Genomic DNA, 22,561 nt, shown 5'->3' on the forward strand with positions numbered 1-22,561 from the left:
GAACGGAAAAGTAACGATATGATGCACGGTGAAAAATTAAAAAATTTCATGATGCATCGTGATAATTTTTCAACATATGATATACTGTGAAAATTATTTTTAAACTGTGATATGTGTTAACATTTTCCCTCTTGAATATGATGCTCCTGCATGCAAAGTATACCAAAATTAATAAGGGGAAAAGAAATTAATTTGCATTTTTTTTAATCTATGTCTTCCCGTTTCCAAATCCTTATTCGAGTTTAGGCCTTTTTTTTTCGGTGATCAAGTATTAGGTCTATTTAATAATTGGAAAAATAGCCCCATATAGCACAATTTTTACTTTATTTTCACTTCCTAGCACGTTTTTAAAAGTTATCACGATCTAGCACGAATTACCATTTTATTCCCGAATCTAGCGCAACGTTAAATTCGGTTTAAAAACCGTTAAACACCGTTAGGCGGAGTTTAACAATGTGCTAGATCCGGGAATAAAATGGTGATTCATGCTAGATCGTGATAACTTTTAAAAAACGTGCTAGGAAGTGAAAATAAGGTAAAAATTGTGCTACATGGGGCTATTTTCTCAAAAAAATATTTACCCCTCTTTTCGGTGTTCTGATTTTGATAGTTTTTGTGAACTGTACGATCTCAAAACGAGGTGAAACTTTTACCCCATGTTCCTGATGTTATTATAAAGTTCCACACAAATTTTTAAATTTTTCTGGGAAGTAAATCTTCAGATAAAAAATATTTATCTCCTTTTTTGGTGTTGTGATTTAGATAGCTTTTGTAAAATGTCCGATCTCAAAACGAGGTGAAACATTTACCCCACATTCCTAATATTATTATAAAGGTCCACAAAAAATTTTAAATTTTTCTGGACGGTGAATCTTCAGATAAAAAATAATTACCCTTCTTTTCGGTGCTATGATTTTGATAGTTTTTGTGAACCGTCCGATCTTAAAATGAGATGAAACTTTTTCCCCATGTTCCTAACATTATTATAAAGCTCCCCACAGATTTTCATATTTTTATGGGAGGTGAATCTTCAGATAAAATATATTTACCTATCTTTTCGGTGTTATGATTTTGATAGTTTTCATGAATCGCCCGATCTCAAAACGAGATGAAACTTTTATCCTATGTTCTTGATATTATTATAAAGCTCCACACATATTTTCAAATTTTTCTGGATAGTGAATCTTCAGATAAAAAATATTTATCCCTTTTTTCGGTATTCTAATTTTGATAGTTTTTGTGAACCGTCTGATCTCAAAAATACCTAAAACTTTTAACCAATGTTCCTGATATTATTATAAAGCTTCACACTAATTTTCAGATTTTTCTGGATGGTGAATCTTCAAAAAAGAAGAAGGAAAAATAACATCATATAGCACAGTTCTTACCGTATTTTTACTTTCTAGCACGTTTTTAAAAGTTGTCACGATCTAGCATAAATCACAATTTTATTCTTGGATCTAGCACACCGTTAAACTCTGTGTAACGGTGTTTAACGGTTTTTAGACGGAGTTTAACAGTGTGCTAGATCTGGGAATAAAATGGTGATTCGTGCTAGATCGTAACAACTTTTAAAAACGTGCTAGGAAGTAAAAATAAGGTAAAAATTGTGCTATATGGGACTCTTTTCCCTTAATAATTAGCACAAGTGATCAATTCTACGCTTATATTATTGTAATCGATATTTATAAGCTTATTAATCCACACTCTAATCAGCTTTAGGTTCATGTTACCTATTCTAAAAATCGACTCGCACGATATAGAATAAGGCATTGAAAGAATCGTCCTTAATTAAGCAGGATAAATTACATTGTTGGTACAAATTTTATAATCAATGTAACACTTTGGTACAAACTTTAAAAAGTGTAACAATCAAGTACAAAATTGTTTCAAATAACAACAATTAGCTACATTTCGTTAATTTTGGGCTAACGACGTCATATTTTTTTTTGAGGTGATCACTGACGGGTCATATTTGGACGACATGGATCTTAAGTGGCGGAAGATATGATATTTCTATGTTAAAAATAAGTATAAAAATATAAATAAAAATAGAAATATTCATAATTTTTTTAAAAATAAAATATTATATTTAAAAATAAAATAATTTTAAAAATAATTTTTTCCCGAAAAATATTAATTAAGAAAAATAACATAAATTATTTAAAAAATCGAATTAAACTAAAAATTACAAAGGTAGAGAGAGATCCCAATTAAGAGATCTCTCGACTGAGATCTTAGTCAATTGGGGGTGGGGGCCTATTGCCCACCCCAAGACTTAGGTCATCAGAGGGGCTAAGTTGCCCTACCCCCAATTTAATAGATCTCGATTGGGCAATCGAGATCTGCTGAATTAGGGATGGGCTGGCGAATCAGGGGTTGTGATGCCCATGTTCACCAGCCCGCCCTTAAACCTTAGTCGCCGGCGGTGTTTGACCGCCATCGACTACCTTGGGGTGTGCTGGCGGGCCGCAACGCCCCTACCCCTTTAATTCATTCGAAATTAAAAAAAAAACTAAGAGGAAGGAGGAGGAGGAGAAGGAGGAGAGGTCGAACAGTAGCAAAACCTTGAGGCAAACTGAAAAAGCAAAATCACTTACCTATTTCTCCGTCACATTCGGTTACTTCTCTCTGTTTCACCTTTCCCTTCTATCTCCCCCATCTCTTTTATTTTTTTGATGGAATCACAAGTCTGGGGTCTCCTACGCCTGCCACTCTACCCTTCAATGGGGTCGACAACAGGCTCTAACATCGCCAACAAACACAGTTAGGGGTGTGACCTCAATTGAGATCTATCGAATCGGAGGTGCAGGCGCCCCCACTCGCCAGCCCACCCCTAGACGGTGGTCGGTGAACCATAGTCTAGGGGTGAGCTAACAGGCGGCATTGCCCCCACCCCTTTCTGGGAGAGATCTCCGTCGAGATTTCAGTCTCGACTAAGATATCTTTCTTTTTTTTTTTAAAAAACTATCTTTTAATTTTTTTAATTTACTCCAATTTGCTTTGATTTTTTAAATAGTTTATGTTATTTTTGCTAACTATAATTTTTTGAAATTATATTTTAATCATTTATTTTTTAATTCTAAATATAATGTTTTTATTTGAATTTTATAATATTTTATTTATAATTTTATACGTATTTTTAATATAAAAATATCATATTTGTTCGCACATAAGATCCACGTCATCCAAACATTACACAACAACGACCACCTCAGCAAAAGTTGACGTAGTTAGCCCAAAATTTGACGAGATGTAATTGATTGCTATGATTTGAAATAATTTTGTACTTGATTGTTACACTATTTAAAGTTTGTAACAAAATGTTACATTGACAATAAAGTTTATATCGACAGTGTAATTTACTCTAATTAAACATGCCATACTTTAAGTATAAGTTTAATAATTATACTGCACGATCGACTTATAAAAAAAAGGTATATTCAATTTTATATAGTTAATTTGAACTAGCTAGGTTTTGATCTAAAACTTTCACACCTAAAAAGTTCGTTTTTTTTTTGGGTGAAAATTTTTCTTTTTCGATGAATTGGGTGAAAAGAATTCTTTTTTAGATCACAAAAGAGGCATAGAATGTTCTTTTGCAATTCTGTAAGATGTAATTAAGTCATATAATCAAAGAGAGTTATAGCGCAGTAGTGCATGCTCTCGCGTAATAATAAAGAAGTTTATAATATAATGTTTCTAAATATAATGTTTTCTATTTGAATTTTATAATATTTTATTTATAATTTTATACTTATTTTTAATATAAAAATATCATATTTGTCTGCACATAAGATCCACGTCGTTCAAACATTACACAACAGCGACCACCTTAGCATAGTTAGCCCAAAATTGACGAGATGTAATTGATTGCTACAATTTGAAATAATTTTGTACTTGATTGTTACACTATTTAAAGTTTGTAGCAAAATGTTACATTGACAATAAAGTTTATATCAACGGTGTAATTTACTCTAATTAAACATGCCATACTTTAAGTGTAAGTTTAATAATTATATTGCACAATCGAGTTAAAAAAAAGATATATTCAATTTTATATAGTTAATTTGAACTAGTTAGGTTTTGACTAAAACTTTCGCACCTAAAAAGTTCGGTTTTCTCTTTTGGGTGAATTTTTTTCTTTTTCGATGAAGTGGGTGAAAAGAATTCTTTTTTGGATCACAAAAGAGGCATAGAATGTTCTTTTGCAATCATGTAAGATGTAATTAAGTCATATAATCAAAGAGAGTTATAGCGCAGTAGTGCACGCTCTTGCGTAGTAATGAAGAAGTTTTAAATTCAATATTCATAATGAGATTATCCATATCCTTTTATTAATCATTATAAATTTTATTTTATTGTACTAAATTCATGACCCTATTGTAAGATAAAAAATTAAGCCGCATAAATGGCGTTTGACTTCCTGATTCCCTTCCTGCTTCTAGATTTCTTGCTTTGTATTAACTAATCCCAAGTATGCTGACTTCTTATCTACCGATTATCTTGAAATAATTTTTTATTTAAAAAAGAGAAAAAGGAATTTCTCAACTGACAGATCATATCAGTTCCGCCGCCCCCCACAACCGCCCCCCACAACCCCCCCCCCCCCCCCCCCCCCCCCGGATAAATAAGGAGGCCGGAGTCCAGGATACACCAATCTACGCATCTTGACTTACTGATATATGTATCGACTCAAAATCATATTAGATTGAATTCCCCATACATATAAGTACATTTTTTTTTCCTGACAGATAACATAACACATATACATAAATATATATGGTATCACACGGTCACACCTCATATTCATTATCCTGTCATTTTTCTGTAGGGTTTAGCACTAGTTGTCGTGTCAAGCGAGGAAGAAGGATCATTCACGAATCGTCAATATCTGACTTGTAAATCTTGGGATTTCAACTATTCATATCGATCGAATGTTTATCTATCTAGATAGAAACAATTCTTCATGCTTAATTTTACTTTCCAATCTTCATTCGATTTACACAGTTCATGATATTATGATGAAGGCAAAGAAATTACATCGGTAAGTAATTTTAATGGCACTTACAACTCATCTATTTGCGTATCAAAGGTATTGGATGTGAAACTACTGATGAATAGATAATCTTACCACGTATGCATGTGGAAACCACATGGATATATAATAGGATTAATTGCGCCATATAACCTAACGTTTGAAGGAATTCTTAATTATATCCCAAATTTAATTTTTTATCTGAGATATCCCAACGTTAATGTGTTAGTTTCACATCTATTCCAACGCTAATTTTCCGTCCAAAATTGACAGAATTGCACACGTTGTACGTTAATTTCACATCTATTCCGACACTTGTTACAAAATTATCGTGTCACGTATGCAATTCCGTCAATTTTAGACGGAAAATTAGCGTCGGGATAGATGTGAAACCAACACGTCAACGTTGGGATATCTCGGGTGAAAAATCAAATTTGAGCTAGAACTAAGAATTCTTTCAAACGTTAGGTTATATGGTGCAATTATTTCTATATAATACAGTTACAGCGTATAGCTGGCCTAACAGAACCGGTTAATTTGTGAGTTGGGATATTGCAAATTGAGCAAATCTATAGAAAGATAAGGGGAACTGTGCTTGACTACCGACTTATTACTTACTCCCGGCCCAAAGCGCGCGGTGACTGAAATTATGAATCATGCATGCCTATATACACCAGTATCCCATAATCTTGATTCAGTTGATGACAACTATGTCAATCCATCGGACTAGCTAGCTCTTTTTTTACTATTGATGATGTGATATATACTTTTATCTATGTGTCAGCCGATAAAGAAATACGAAAAATTTTATGAATCGATTGTAATTTCAATTCAACAACTTAATTTTAACTCTCACTAGATCTCCTTTTCTCAACAATATGATTTTAATTTGTTTACTATGCATTATTATTATTATTATATACGTTGGACTTGTAGGAAAATTTATATTACCGCCATGCGTATCTTCAACTAGTTCGTTGACTCCCGTGAGAAGCCAAAAAGGGCCAACAAAACATGGTATGTCATCGCGTCGTTGACTGAAGGTCTAAATTGTGAGAGATAAAATTGTTTGGACAAACATTAAATATTATTGTATATACAGCCGAAGGAAAAACTCGAAAATGCAAAAATATGTTAATTTCCGCTAATTTAATTAACAGAGAGAATTGTTTCTCAATTACTTTTTTTTCCCTCTTCGGACGATGGTTTCTTTCTCATTTACGAACGCACACCTACATAATCTGGTAGATGGGGAAAAACTTGTAAGAAGAGACCATTTGAGATTCTATCAAGTTATAAATAGAAATGAAATTAATTAGAGCGCGTCAAAATAACAATTGAATATTGATTATACCTAACAATAATAACAATCATAAAAGATTCTGTACAATATGGATGTATGCTTGAAATTAATTTCAAAGGGGGCTAGGTTTGGTTTGACGAAGCATCTCTTCTTAATAAAATTCAATAGTAGTGCCTACACAAATTTTAAACGAAGATTTCTTGTCAGTATTTGGTTGGCCTGCCCCCAGCGTTTATTGTAAAATGGCATAATTAAATAATTAACGATATTATCCAGTAACTATATATCTAATCGTTTTATAAAAGTGGATTCCACATTCGTTGGGAAGAGTTCACTAACACTTTGGTTCTCCAAATTTTCAATTGCCAGCACTTCACTACATGAATTTTCAAAATCGAGAATTTGGCCTCTGAATTTTTAAAAATCATAATAAAATGGTCATTTTAGCCATGTTTTCGACCAACAGTTCGGTCCCTGGAAGGACCATTTTATTATGATTTTTGTAAATTTAGGAACTAAATTCTCGATTTTAAAAATTCATATAGACAATTGAAAAATTGGAGGACCAAAGTGTTAGTAGACTCCGTTGGGAAAAGGAGGGATCGAATATAATATTGAATCAGTCTATAATTCATTGCGGTACGTGATAGTCATAGAAGGAAGTGCATGCGAAAATTTTCTTTTAGCTATTATTACAACCAGGGATGGATTTAAGGGGGGAAGCGGGGCTGGTCTCCCCTTTGAATTCGGGAAAAAATTATGAAATTTCTATTAGAAATTGTCGAGTTTATCAAATTTTCAATGAAATTATCCTTTTTCGTCATCTCTTGACTTTACGATACAAAATTTCTTTGAACTTTGTCCTCTTTAACAAAATTTCTAGATCGGTCCCTCGTTATAACGAAGTGCGAAGTTGGTATGACTATGAGCATAGTATTGTTGGATGTTAAAAATAGAAATATCTGAAGTCTCCTCACTCCGCCTGTGTTCTTCAGCCGTAACGGCGGGGAGGCGGGCAAGGAATGAGGAAAAGGAGGACTTCCGTCCAAAGGTTCGTTTAAGGCAAAACAGATAATAATAATAATAATAATAACAAAGAAAGAGAAAACTCCGTCTAACCGAAAACGGCGGTTGTACGTCCGTCCCGCCCTCCTTCTTCGTCTTGCATGTCCGGTTGACACCTAAAGACCCCTCTAACATCGCGCCACGTGGCCGTCTGGGGGTACGGAATTCCCTTTTTGCCCTGCCCTCCCTCCTCCTCCCTCCTCCGCGAAACCTTCTCCCCCGCTCTTCAGCCTTCTCCATCGCCATTTATTGCTCAGCCCACTCTGCCACAGCGATTCGCCTCTCGTCTACCTGAAAGGTTCTCTCTCTCTACATTCTCTCTGTTATCTTTTTCTCTCTCTTGATTCTGTTTTCCCTGTCTCGTATCGTTGAATTCCCATTCCTGCATGAGTCAGTCTCCTTCCCGTTCGGATTCCTGTTTCTGCTTCGTCTTCACGTCAGAGGTAAACGGAGTCATGGAGTTGATAATGGTGATGGAATCGGCATCCTTCTCAGCTGCCGTCCTTACGGACTCGGTCCATGGAGCTCAATCGGAAGCAGTGCTTCTGCATCACCTCGTCTGCATGGTTTTTTCTTTTACGATCAGATTTTGTTTTGCTATGCTTTCGGTGTCTGAACGAGGCAAGAAACCGGCATTGTTGCATCACGTCGAATTTTCTGATTTTGCCGAACGGACTCTGTCCTCCTCACTTTCTCGGAGACAGCTGCCGGAAAGGAAACATAGAATTTTGCAGCTGAGTAGTCATTCTGGCGGATTCTGGTTTCCTGCTCCGACACCGCCTATATATCCCATTGAAATGAGAACGATCGAATCTGATTTCCCAGCTCAAATGGCGACTGGTTATGATTTTGATTCATTCTGTGTTGAGATGCCGGCGACTGATTCCTCGATTTTTCGGGATGCAGGGCGTGAGTAGATAGAGGCTTGAGCAGGTTTACGCTCTGCGAGGGTGTAAAAGCCAGAATGGCGAACCACGAGTCAGGCCCGCAGGGCCTCTCGCGGAGGCCATCCCGCAGCGCAGCCACCACCACTTTCTCCACCGAGGTCTTCGACAATGAGGTCGTCCCCTCGTCCCTCAGCATCATTGCTCCCATTCTTCGGGTCGCCAATGAGATCAACCATGAGCGCCCTCGCGTCGCCTATCTCTGTACGTCCCCCGCCACCAACTCATTGATTACTTGCCCTCCCATTGCTTCTACTTGATTGATCGAGCAATTATACGATACAATAAACTTCCCGAAAAGCTCATATTGGATTCTTTTTTCGGTAGAGAGCTAATATTGTATTCTGGGGAACAAAATGATGTGCGCTGCATGGTGATTGGATAAACAAAGAAAGAGAAGGAAAAAAAAAATCCAGAAGATTGCGTGGAATCCGTACGGACGCTGATACACGTTTTTGTCTTCTAGTGATTTAGCAATTTATTTTTCTTATAGGGTTGACCCATCAATTCCCTTTTGGATGTAAGAAGATAATTGTCATGAACATATAAGCAGTTCAAATTTACGAACTTAGACCAAGAATTATATTGTCATGCCGATAATATATGTATGGTTCATCTTCTCATAAAGCCTCATTCGCTCATAGCCATGCTAAAATTTTCGGTTGGCTTTTCAAGCATGCAATTCCCGAGAGCTTAGTTGGAAGAAATATAAGTGATTTTTTCAAATTCATGCTTTTGAGATTTTCCCCCTGAAATTTACACATAATTATATTTTTGTCCTTAGAAACTGATTATAATTTTCATACATTGACGTAGGTCGGTTTTATGCGTTCGAGAAAGCGCATCGGTTGGACCCGAACTCGAGTGGACGTGGTGTAAGGCAGTTCAAGACTGCACTTCTACAGCGGCTAGAAAGGGTAAAGTCATGATGCATCCATAATCAAGTTCAAGTTGATAGGTGCTAGTGATAGCTTTTAGGATTTAACCTGGCTTCTTGGGTCAAAAGATGAACTAACACATGTTCCAAATTTTCAGGATAATGCATCCAGTCTTTCTGCACGGATAAAGAAGACTGATGCCGCAGAAATTGATAGCTTTTACTATCAGTACTATGAACATTATGTTAGAGCATTGGATCAGGGGGAGAAGGCTGACAGGTACAATTGGACTTTGCTTTTCCTAGTTAGTGCAGCATTCAGTCAACGAACCTAAAAGAGAAAGAGAACTGTGAATATATGAATGAGACAGTTGTGCCCCTTCTGTAAATTGAAGGTTTACTGAGTTGACTCTATATCTTTTACCCGTTTGATGAACAGAGCTCAGCTTGGCAAAGCCTACCAGACGGCCGGAGTGCTTTTTGAAGTCCTATGCGCGGTTAATAAGACTGAAAAAGTCGAAGAAGTTGCACCCGAGGTATCTAACTTTGTAAAATATACTTTGCACCACAAATTGGCAAGCTCCTCGTGCAAAATCTTTAACAGTTTCATACAAATATGATTTCCTGACCAACTTTTTCTCGAGCAGATTATTGCAGCGGCTAGAGATGTCCAAGAGAAGAAGGAAATATATGCACCTTATAACATCCTTCCTCTGGATTCGGCCGGGGCATCACAATCTGTTGTGCAGCTAGAAGAGGTGCAGAGGCACAAGCATTTCTCTTGCAGATTGACCATGCATTTACTGCCTGTTCTTGTACTCTGTTCTTGGGTCAGTTCCCTGATATCCCTTCTTGAAATTCATGTCTCAGGTCAAGGCAGCTGTTGCGGCTCTCATTAACACTCGTGGCTTGAGCTGGCCAACATCATTCGAGCAGCAGAGGCAGAAGGCTGGAGATCTAGACCTTCTAGATTGGCTGAGGGCCATGTTTGGTTTCCAGGCATGATATCTTATTTCGTCTAAATTCAGACTACTGATTTACTTAAAAAGTACTCTCTATGTAAGCTTTTGTCTTGAAATTACAGTATAGCCTTGGAACTACCCCTGATATATTTTGTCGTTTGGCAACACAGAGAGATAATGTCAGGAACCAAAGGGAACATTTGATTTTGTTGCTAGCTAATACTCATATAAGGCTTCATCCGAAGCCTGAGCCTCTTAATAAGGTATGTAATAGTATCACATCTTAAATTTTAATCCTGCAGATGATGCTCCTATCAGTTGAAGAAATCAAGACACCTTATATGATTTTTTTTAACCCCTTTTTTTGGTGCGGGGGGTCCAGCTTGACGAGAGAGCAGTAGATGCCGTAATGACCAAGCTTTTTAAGAATTACAAAACGTGGTGCCAGTTCCTGGGTAGAAAGCACAGTTTAAGGTGAGAATGTTATCCGGTGTTATAAAACTTTTGGAAAGATTTACTAACCATAATTTTCTATAAGAATAGATTCCCCAAACTTACATAAACAATTTAGCGAGGAATGCCAAGTTTTACTACTTGACTATTATCCGTATAGGCTCCCACAGAATCAGCCTGAAGTGCAGCAGAGAAAGATACTATATATGGGTCTGTATCTTCTCATATGGGGGGAGGCAGCAAATGTTCGTTTCATGCCGGAGTGCTTATGCTACATTTTCCACAATGTGAGCACCTTGTAATTCTTTTCCTGAGTCCTGTTGCAAGTTATCTTCTCATTCTCACAGCAAAAGAAAAGGAAAAAGTTACCATCTGATTCTGAAACTTTCTTCCACTCTTCAGATGGCATATGAGCTCCATGGGCTGCTGGCTGGAAATGTCAGTATTGTTACAGGGGAAAATATTAAACCTTCTTATGGGGGTGATGATGAGGCTTTTCTAAGAAAGGTCATAACTCCGATCTATCGTGTAATTGAAAAGGTATGTCATATTCCCGTCAAGGTCACACGCAGTCATACTTCCATTTATCTCTTTCCAGGATATGAAACTATTTTCTGCTACTCTTCCAGGAAGCCAAGAAGAGTAAAAATGGGAAAGCCCCTCACTCAGGCTGGTGCAATTATGATGATCTAAATGAATACTTCTGGTTTGTTTTCTAATCAAGCCCTAAATTCCCTTGCTTCTGCTCCTTGAATTGAGATTCTTACTTTGCTATAATGTTGCAGGTCAGCTGATTGTTTCTCCTTGGGTTGGCCCATGCGGGACGACGGAGATTTTTTCAAATCCACACGTGACTTAGTTCAGGTATAATGGATCATCCTTAAAAGTCACCATTTAAAGATGCCCCCGATGCTAGCAACACTCATGCTGTATATCCTCTGCAGTCTTCGTATAATTAAAAGTGAGATATATACAACTGCTAATGATATATTCTGTGTCAGGGAAGGAAGGGCAAAAAAAGAAAATCTGGAAGCACAGGCAAATCAAATTTTGTTGAAACTCGAACCTTCTGGCACATTTTCCGAAGTTTTGACCGTTTGTGGACATTTTATATACTGGCTTTGCAGGTATTTGGATATTTTCAGAGTTCTGGTGGCTATTTTGGTTCATTCTAATTAACCACATAAGAGAAAAACCCTTTTTGCAGGCTATGATCATAATTGCATGGAGTGGAGTATCCATTATGGAGATTTTCCAAAAGAAAATCCTCTATCAAATATCCAGCATCTTTATCACAGCTGCGATTCTCCGTTTTCTTCAAAGTATGTTGCTTCTTCAACCTTAACGGCAGCTCTTACAATTTAATATCCAAAATAGCCTCTATATTTGCATGCCAAAAGCGACTGCAGATACCCTTTACTGTAATTTCTTTTGCCAAAATGGTCTTCTCATTTCACATTCTTTCTTCTCGTCGGTTCAACTTTTATTAAATCCACATACTTTCTTTTATGACTATCATCATAATGATTGACATTTTATGTGACCACTGATCTAGGATATACATCACTTAATTATCAATAACACCAATAATGAATTTGTGATGCACTTATGATCTCTTATATTGGAAAGCTTTTGGTGCCAGACCTTGAAGTGTCATGAACTTATGCCTAACTAGTTGTTCTACCAGTTGAATTTTGTTCTTGAGCATTAATTTTTAAAAGCTCAACTAAGACCTATTAGAAAAGCTTTTTAACTTTAGAAACCTGCGGCTGGACAGATGTATGTTTTTGTTCTAATTCTAAGTCCTGATATTTTTTTTTCAGTCAGTTTCCTTTCGCTTATACCTCTAAACTATTCTGTAGGTATACTGGACATCGTTTTGAACTTCCCTGGTTATCACAGATGGAGGTTCAGTAATGTCCTGAGGAACACTCTCAAAATAGTGATCAGTCTTGCATGGACAATCCTTCTTCCAATCTGTTATTTTCAGTCAGACTCTGCGGGCGCTGGTCAAATAAAGAAACTGCTCTCATTTCTTCCTCAAGTGAAAGGCATCCCTCCGCTGTATATTATGGCAGTGGGAGTTTACCTCATTCCAAATGTACTAGCAGCCTGTCTTTTTATTTTCCCAATGCTGCGACGTTTTATTGAAAATTCAGACTGGCATATCATCAGATTACTCTTGTGGTGGTCACAGGTATCTATTTGCCGTGCTTATATGGTGTTATTTTGGTTCAGATTCTTTAGTATCAGCCTTCAATGGTCTTTCTTGTTTCTGAACTCTATCTTGATCTGAAGCCATTTGACATTTGCAGCCTAGAATTTACATTGGCAGAGGGATGCATGAAAGTCAGTTTGCACTAATAAAGTAAGTCCCCGAGGAACAGATACTCTGTCTTTGTATTTGCTTGACTGTTTTCCTTTTCTGTTTAGTTCGAGCTAACCAATTTTTGCCTTAAAAATGTTCACAGGTACACTCTCTTCTGGTTGATTTTGTTGTGTTCCAAATGTGCATTCAGTTACTTCATCCAGGTAACTTGGTTGCCAAGCTCTTTCACCATCTTCTTTTGAGTAGAGATTATTGAGATCACCTGTTCTTTCAAATAGTGGTTCTATATATTTAAATCCACTTTCCATTTCTTCACAGATAAAGCCTCTTGTCAAGCCGACCAAGGATATAATGCGCATCACTCTTGTTAAATATGAATGGCATGAAATTTTTCCAGAAGGTAGTTATCATTGCTTCTGCCTTTGATTGCCTTGCAATAAATTTGAAGTTCCTCTAAAATACCTTTTCTTGTGAATACAGCTGAACGTAACTATGGAGCAGTTTTTGCACTCTGGGCTCCTGTAATCTTGGTGAGTCTCACTAAAGAAGTCCAATACTGGGGATGCTTTCCTTCCCAATAATTTCTCTTATAATTTTCTCGGGAGAGGGCAAGAGTTTAATATTATGCATTGGTGAAGCATCTCTATTAAATATATGATTCGCTCAATTGATGCAGGTATATTTCATGGACTCTCAAATTTGGTATGCGATATATTCAACTTTGTGTGGTGGCATAATTGGGGCCTTTGATCGCCTTGGAGAGGTAAACGGCACTTTGGTTCCCTTCCTTATTTATTATCTTCCTAGTTTAGATCATATTAGATGTCAGACCATTATATATGTCACCCAAAAGGAGATTTTAGAAACAAAACTTTAGTTCTCTGCCAAATTCCCCACATGAAAACAATTCTCTTATCTTCTGACTGGTGGACAGATAATTTTTTGATTTCAGAGTTCACTATCTGAAACTGATTGGCGCATGCTGTATTAATTAAACTTTAGATAGATCTGCCATTTTCTGTAACTCATGCTTCACTAAGTTCAATTCCTATCACTTTGCTAACCCATAATCATAAAATTCTGGTATTTAATTTGGATATGCTCTACTGCTCAGATACGTACTCTGGGCATGCTAAGGTCCCGTTTCCAGTCACTACCTGGTGCATTTAACACCTATTTGGTGCCCACTGACAAGTCCCAGAGAAGAGGATTTTCTTTTGTGAAGCGTTTTGCTGAGGTTTGTCTTCTAATATCAGGGAGTGACTTATTATGTCATATTCGGTAATCTGGAGCTATAATTTCTGCCCATGTCCAGGTTCCAGCAAGCAGGAGAAGTGAAGCTGCGAAATTTGCTCAGCTTTGGAATGAAATAATATGTAGTTTTCGGGAAGAGGATCTTATTAGTGACAGGAAAGCCTCTGAACCAAATTGCAGTTACATCTATTTCTGGTTATTGACTTCATCTTCTCATCCTTTAAGTAACATAAATTTTATCTTATTCAGAGAGATGGACCTGTTGTTGGTTCCTTATTCCCTCGATCCAAGCCTGAATATTATACAGTGGCCCCCTTTTTTGCTTGCTAGCAAGGTTAGCAACAGTCTTGTAAAATTATCTCATTATCTTAGTCAGTCACATGTTGTTCACTCACGATCCTTGTCTGCAGATTCCAATAGCTCTGGATATTGCTGCTCAATTCCGATCCAAAGACGCTGATCTCTGGAAGCGTATATGCGCAGATGAATATATGAAATGTGCAGTTATTGAATGCTATGAATCAATCAAGCATGCCCTCAATGTTCTGGTTATTGGAGAAAATGAGAAAAGGTTGAGCTCCATTAAACACCTTTTTTTTTCCCTGAACAATATGGACTTTGAAACTCTAGCGGCAGGAAGTTTTTAACTCAAGCTGGAAATCATTTCTCTTTCCCTGTCACGCTCTTCACTGGTGAGGTGAGGCCAATTCATATGGCCAATTGCCTGATAAAATCTTTCCCTATAGGGTCGTTAGCGGCATCTTCAAAGAAATAGAAAGCCACATTGCAAAGAATACATTCCTGCAAAATTTCAAGATGAAAGCTTTATCCACTCTGTGCGAAAAACTTGTAGAGCTCGTGGGAATTCTGGTGAGTCACGTTTGAATCGTAGCAGATACACACAGTGATTTGATGCCAACCCTTTTCGTTCTTTTTCTTTTTATCTCCTATCAGTTAAAAAAAATGCATTTTGTAGAAAGATGGTGATCCAGACAAGCGAGGTAGAGTGGTACTACTGCTGCAGGACATGTTGGAAGTTGTTTCCCGTGATATGTCAACGATTGAGATCCGGTAGGAAAATTTTCTTTTATTCTTATATTGTAGAATTATGGAGCAGTTTTCAGTAATTGATGATCTTCAGCTCTATATAATTCCATTGGCCTCTTGCAATCTCATTCCTTTCAGTGAGTTGGTGGAAAGCCATAGTAGCAAAGATACTGGAAGACAACTTTTTGCTGGCACTGATGCAAAACCTGCCATACTATATCCTCCTGTAGTTACAGCACAATGGGACGAACAGGTAATCTAACAATAAAATTTAAGCTATAGCCATCAAGGAATTTTTTTTCTTCTAACTGAGGATTAATCCTTCGATCTAAAATTTTTATTTGTGCCCATCTCTCTCCATATCAGATAAGGCGCCTCTATCTGTTATTGACAGTCAAGGAATCTGCAATGGACGTCCCTACAAACCTTGAAGCTCGTCGTAGAATTTCATTTTTCACAAATTCATTGTTCATGGATATGCCTCGTCCTCCTCGAGTCCGTAAAATGCTCTCATTCAGGTATTGATAGAATCAACAAAGGGAAATAAGAAACATGAAACTTTTCTAATGGTCGACACTTCCATGCATTGAACCTTGGAAGTGTCATCCAGAACATGCCCTATGCGTTATGATCGACATCTCCAATTACTCTGCCCGATACCTTCTTCCTACTTTTTAATATGATTTGCTGCAAGCAAATATATATGCAAATAGTGATTTTTCATTTTTCTTAGAGAAATCAAACTGTAGTCTAGTCTTTCATCTGTAGGTTTCTCCACTTCAAGGACTTTCATATTCTAGCGAACAGGACCTGATTTCTAGTATCATTCCTCTCTTTTTGGAGGATTTTACACCTTATGTAATTTATGATGCAAATGTTCTTTTATACTGTGATTTAACACTACTTCAACTGGCAGTGTCATGACTCCCTACTATAGTGAGGAGACCGTGTATTCCAAGAATGACCTTGAAATGGAGAACGAAGATGGTATCTCGATCATTTATTACTTGCAGAAGATATTTCCAGGTTTGTACTTTGAAATGATTACCTGACACAGCCATATTTTTGAATGGGCAAATACCTAGCTAGAGGCCTTGATATCATTTTGCTTCGTAACATCTTAGATGAGTGGGAAAACTTCAAGGAGCGGCTTAACTGTAAAAAGGAGAGCGAAATCTGGGAAAATGAAGAGAACATTCTGCAGCTTCGTCACTGGGTCTCCCTAAGAGGACAAACTCTTTGCCGGACAGGTAATTGAGGGGACCATTCTCTCCCTTGAGGTAAAGGCTAAAAGTTAGGTTTGTATCATTATTTGATGACAATGCGGTTTGTACAGTTAGAGGAATGATGTACTACCGGCGAGCATTGAAGCTTCAGGCTTTCCTTGACATGGCTAATGAGAGCGGTGAGAAACACTATTCTTTTCTGGAGTACTCTCCTTACGTTGTCCTACAATTGTGAGAGTATTATTCTAAAAAATTAAATGATGCCACTTGCATCCATTTTTTCACTTTCAGTCTCTAAAGATGAGTAAGCTTAAGACTGAAGAAAAAACCACATTAATTGAATTGTGAAGTAACTTATCCTGCTGGGAAGTAGTATGCCCTTCATTTTGCTTTTTCATTTTTAACAGAGATGCAGGAAGGCTACAAAGCAATAGGATTTATGTCAGAGGGCGACAAGAAAAAGCAGAGATCTTTGCACGCTCAACTCGAGGCCATGGCTGACATGAAATTCACTTATGTTGCTACCTGTCAGAACTACGGAAACCAGAAGCGAAATGGAGACCGCCGAGCAACGGACATTCTTAATTTGATGGTCAAGTACGTCTCTAACTAACCAAGTTGGTAAACTTCTGAGAAAGTGACTTTGAGATTATGCTTGTTCAAGAGCCCAGCTGCTAACTTCTTCTGGTCCTTTATTCTGCAGTAATCCTTCGCTCCGTGTGGCATATATTGATGAGGTTGAGGAAAGAGATGGGGACAAGGTGCAAAAGGTTTATTACTCCGTGCTCGTCAAAGCAGTTGACAACCTAGACCAGGTAATGATGCATATAATGCAATAAAAATATCATCCTGAGATCATTGCACTGAGCTTTGAGCAATGCCTCATTTCCTTGTTCTCTCGTCCAAAGGAAATCTACCGCATAAAATTGCCTGGCTCAGCTAAAATTGGAGAAGGGAAACCTGAAAATCAGAACCATGCTATAATTTTCACTCGAGGGGAAGCTCTTCAAACTATTGACATGAACCAGGTCAGTTGAGCACAAGAATTTGTTATAAAAGCTTCTCTTTTTCATCTTTTGCTTCTGGCACGGATTATTAAGCAAATTCTTTCAGGATAATTATTTGGAAGAAGCTCTAAAAATGCGTAACCTTCTGGAAGAATTCAATGAGGACCACGGTGTGCGGCCACCGTCAATTTTGGGTGTTCGTGAGCATGTCTTTACTGGAAGGTTAGACTTGTTACATTCTTTTTTCCAGGCATTCTTCTTCCCTCAGATATCTCTAATTCGCCATTGTCTGAATTTGCAGTGTCTCCTCATTGGCTTGGTTTATGTCTAACCAAGAAACAAGTTTTGTTACAATTGGACAAAGAGTGCTCGCGAGGCCTCTGAAGTAAGCTTACTCACTTATGCTGAAAGCCACTCTTTTTCGTATATATCTCCGAGTTCAAGATGGAAGTTGAATTTCTTCTATGAATGAGTTATTTGCATTATTACATTCTTCCAGATAAACTGTAGAGATGGCTCTTGGAAAACCAAATTTTTTCGCTTAACCAAGTTGAGTTCTTTGACGTCAGGGTACGGTTCCATTATGGTCACCCGGATGTATTTGATAGAATCTTCCATATTACTCGTGGAGGAATTAGCAAGGCTTCTCGTGGTATCAATCTCAGTGAGGACATTTTTGCAGGTAAGAACATCGAAACGCGTACCTTGCAAACTGCAGATGCAGCAAAGACTACATTTTACTGATATATTATATCCTGTCTACCTCTCTGTAGGCTTCAATTCTACATTGAGACGTGGAAACATTACTCATCATGAATATATACAAGTTGGAAAGGGCAGGGACGTTGGGCTTAACCAAATATCCCTTTTTGAAGCAAAAGTGGCCTGTGGTAATGGTGAACAGACTCTCAGCAGGGATCTCTACCGCTTGGGTCATCGCTTCGACTTTTTCCGCATGTTGTCTTGTTACTTTACAACAGCGGGATTTTATGTCAGTGCAATGGTAAGTTCTCCTTTTTCCATTTCATGTCCATCCCTCAGCCTTTCCCTTTCTTGCACATTATTTTGAAGACAATTTAAGCCAATCCTTTTTCTCTTTTCCATTACGTGCAGTTGGTCGTCCTCGTCCTCTACGCTTATTTGTACGGGAAGCTTTACCTCTCACTGAGTGGATTGGAGAAGTCCATCATTAAAGTCGCAAGGGCTAGGGGGAATGATCCTCTGAAGGCTGCCATGGCTTCTCAGTCTGTGGTTCAGCTCGGGCTTCTCATGGCCTTACCAATGGTCATGGAGATAGGGCTCGAGAGAGGATTCAGGACAGCCCTAGGAGACCTCATAATCATGCAGCTGCAGCTTGCAGCTGTGTTTTTCACCTTCTCGCTTGGAACCAAAGCCCACTACTTCGGGAGGACCATCCTTCATGGTGGAGCCAAGTACAGAGCAACTGGACGTGGTTTCGTGGTTCGGCATGAGAAGTTTGCTGAGAACTATAGGATGTATTCCAGGAGTCACTTTGTGAAGGGAGTAGAGCTCATGGTTCTGCTGATAGTTTACCAGATTTATGGCTCGGCAGCAACAGGAGCCGCCTATATGCTCCTCACGATGTCCATGTGGTTCTTGGTCGTATCTTGGTTGTTTGCTCCTTTCCTCTTCAATCCTTCGGGATTTGAGTGGCAGAAGATAGTGGATGACTGGGATGACTGGACAAAATGGATTAGTAGCCGAGGTGGTATTGGTGTTCCCGCGACTAAGAGCTGGGAGTCATGGTGGGATGAAGAGCAAGAGCACCTGCAGTACACTGGGTGGTTAGGACGGTTCTGGGAGGTCATTCTTGCTCTCCGGTTCTTCGTTTACCAGTATGGTATCGTCTATCATCTCCACGTCTCCCAAGGGAGCAAGAGCATCATCGTAAGTTCATACTTTCTGCCTCTATATTGACATTCTTGAAGTTGCATCAAGTGATACTCCTCTGACTGTTCAAGTTTGCAGACCTTAACAAAGTAATACATACTGCATCGAAAAATTCTGACCGTTCTTCTTGTTCAAATTTGAATGTAGATTTATGGCCTCTCGTGGCTTGTGATTGTTGCTGTGATGATCATCCTGAAGGTATAAAGTTTTATTCCAAATCATCATCTAAGTTCCCCCGCTTACTTCATGGAAATCAAACAGCTCTTTTTATTTTTTCTTCCCCCTTCTCATGAGCCGATCGACACACACAACGTACGCAGATAGTGTCCATGGGAAGAAAGAAGTTCAGCGCCGATTTCCAGCTGATGTTCAGGCTTCTCAAACTCTTTCTCTTTATCGGGTCCATAGTCACTCTCGGTGTCCTCTTCACATTCCTTAGCCTCACTGTGGGGGACATCTTCGCCAGTTTACTCGCCTTCATGCCGACTGGATGGGCATTGCTTCAGGTGCGTGTCTCTCCCACTAATACAATCTGGAGTTTCGATATCTCAACCCGGGGAATAGATATTCCTGCTGTAGATTAATTACATAAAGATGCATAGTCTGTGAAGGTCACCCATCCTTTGGTCTTGATCCCGGCATCAGTATCTCTTCTTGAAAACAGAATCTTTCTCGGTGACTGAAATTAGAAATGACCGTTTTGGTGTATATATGTATGTATGTATGAGCAGATAGCACAAGCGTGGAGGCCATTGGTGAAGGGTCTGGGGATGTGGGGATCGGTGAAAGCACTCGGGAGAGGGTACGATTACTTGATGGGGCTCGTGATCTTCACTCCGGTGGCGGTCCTCGCTTGGTTCCCCTTCGTGTCTGAGTTCCAGACGAGGCTGCTCTTCAACCAAGCCTTCAGCAGAGGTCTCCAAATCCAACGTATTCTCGCGGGTGGCAAGAAGCAGAAGTAATCAATTGCAGTAAGCTTAGCCCCCTATATATATTCCTCATAGACTCCGACTCGGGCCAAATAATTAAGAGGCATAATGTACATGTTCACCGGGGCATATATCATCAACCGACAATATCACTTGCCCGGTGCTAGCACATGCATATATTGAAAAGCCTCGAAATATGGCTGCAGATACATGTGTCACGCAACTCGTGTTTTGTACTAAGAAAAATAAATAGAAATCAAAGATATATTTCATTGAAGCACTGTTGTTTGCTTCTCTCATTATATGTTTTCGTCAAAATCGGAATTCCAAAACAATTCATTACGTGTTAGTGCGGAAAAAGCGACCATGTTGGTTCGCCCCAAACTGGAATATTCATGTGGCACAACACCGGAAACGAGTCGAAGAAAATTATGTCCGTTGATAAGGGCGCTAGGCAATTCCTAAAATTGGTGAAGCACTGTTTATTTGCTTCTCTTAATTATAGGTTTCGGTCAAAATCGGAATTCCAAAACAATTCATTACATGTTAGTTAGCGCAGAAAAAAACGACCATTTTGGTATGCCCCAAACTGGAATATTCATATGACACGATACCGGGAAAACGAGTCGAAGAAGAAAATTACGTACGTTGACTAGGGGTGCCACGCAATTCCTAAAATCGGCGAAGGTATGCGCTAGAGTCCTGCAATGGATCCTAAACACCGGTGATCGTACTACCTCAACTGGCAGCGTCATGACTTCCTAGTATGGTATAGTATAGTGACGAGACCGTGTATTCCAAGAATGATCTTGAAATGGAGAACGAAGTCGGTGTGTCGATCAATTTATTACTTTTGCTGAAGATATTTCCAGGTTTGTACTTTTGAAATGATTATTAAGTTAAATAATGTGTTGCAATAATAAAAATGAATTAAGTTAATATAATATAATAACTATTTAAAAATAGTTAATTAATTTAGTTACAGGAAAATAAAAATTAATTTGCAATATATAAAAATCCCAATGACCATTATATTAAAAAAACATTAAAAGGAAAGAAATAGCCCGTGGCACGGCCAGGAAAGGACCATTATTAACTTAGGGGACATTATAACTACGGGTGTGCACGGATACCGTGTATACCCGGAACCGGTCAGAACCTACTCGTTAGGGTATGGTCCGGGTAACTCGTATTGAAAATATGATAGGGTCCATGTATTAAAATCAGGAATCGGTGAAAATCGGTTTCGATTCCGATTCCAACCTACAGGGTACTCAAAACCAGAACTGGTACCCAGAATCGGCTAATACTTACTAATAAAAAAAAGGGATAATTACACTGGTGGTTCAAAAAGTTTCACTAATGTATCAAGTTGGTTCAAAAAGGTTTTTTTGCTACTTGATGGTACAAAATGTTTCAAAGTTGTAACATAATAGTATAAACCGTTATCTCGCCATTGATCTCGTCATCTTGTCATTGACATGGGTGGACCTTTAAGTTAATTAAAGAAATATTTTGTACCATTATGTTACATCTGTAAAACATTTTGGACCATTAAGTGATAACTTCAAAAGAGTTTGAACCATCATGTAATGTTCCACCAACTCCTAAAAACATATCAGATCCGCGTGTCGGCCACGTCAGCTTCGCTTGACGGTGTCAATGGTGAGATAACAGTTTGTACTATCATGTTACATTTTTGAAACATTTTGTACCATCAAGTAGCAAAAAAAACTTTTTGGACCAATTTGATACATTAGTGAAACTTTTTGGACCACCAATGTAATTACCCCTAAAAAAAAGAGCGAAGTTACATAGCAGAAGCAGACATAGTAGACTTGGTGGAATGGCTAAGATGTCTTTTTTTTTTTATTGTCGTGGATTAATAAACTTCTATGTCGATATTTTATTTGGCGTGATTACTGATTATAAATGGGATAAATTCGATTTTATTTAGTGACATAAAAAAATTTACAGATTCTAACAGGGTACCCGGAACCTGTGGTATAATACAGAATATGGGTAGGTTTCGATTCCATGATTCTACATGGTAGGATCCGGTTCCAAAATCTTGGAATCTATCCCTTGCAAGGTAGAGTTCAGGTATCGTAAAAAAAAACAGGGTACCCGAAACCGATCACCCATGATTATAACATATTCTTTCTGCACCGACTCTCGCTCTCCTTCTCCCCCTATGTCTCTCCCTCCAATTCAAA

General features: G+C 38.2%; 1 protein-coding gene across 1 annotated transcript; it reads left to right on the forward strand.

Annotated features, from left to right (window-relative positions):
• Positions 1-8,293: 8,293 nt before the first annotated feature.
• On the forward strand, positions 8,294-20,621 carry LOC116209985 (callose synthase 5). The gene is made up of 41 exons (XM_031543759.1): positions 8,294-8,554; positions 9,167-9,267; positions 9,386-9,507; positions 9,667-9,763; positions 9,875-9,985; positions 10,098-10,226; positions 10,360-10,452; positions 10,572-10,663; positions 10,803-10,929; positions 11,045-11,182; positions 11,272-11,348; positions 11,428-11,506; positions 11,644-11,769; positions 11,850-11,964; positions 12,505-12,839; positions 12,958-13,010; positions 13,114-13,174; positions 13,290-13,371; positions 13,452-13,501; positions 13,648-13,734; positions 14,086-14,208; positions 14,287-14,559; positions 14,636-14,796; positions 14,972-15,095; positions 15,202-15,296; positions 15,411-15,525; positions 15,639-15,790; positions 16,189-16,298; positions 16,397-16,522; positions 16,609-16,677; positions 16,906-17,095; positions 17,202-17,313; positions 17,407-17,526; positions 17,612-17,727; positions 17,807-17,890; positions 18,075-18,187; positions 18,279-18,508; positions 18,619-19,413; positions 19,564-19,614; positions 19,737-19,922; positions 20,148-20,621. The coding sequence occupies exons 1-41, from the start codon at positions 8,371-8,373 to the stop codon at positions 20,376-20,378; spliced, it is 5,835 nt and encodes a 1,944-aa protein (XP_031399619.1). The 5' UTR covers positions 8,294-8,370; the 3' UTR covers positions 20,379-20,621.
• Positions 20,622-22,561: the final 1,940 nt, after the last annotated feature.

This window comes from Punica granatum, chromosome 6, assembly GCF_007655135.1.
Source record: "Punica granatum isolate Tunisia-2019 chromosome 6, ASM765513v2, whole genome shotgun sequence".
NCBI classification, from domain to species: Eukaryota; Viridiplantae; Streptophyta; class Magnoliopsida; order Myrtales; family Lythraceae; genus Punica; species Punica granatum.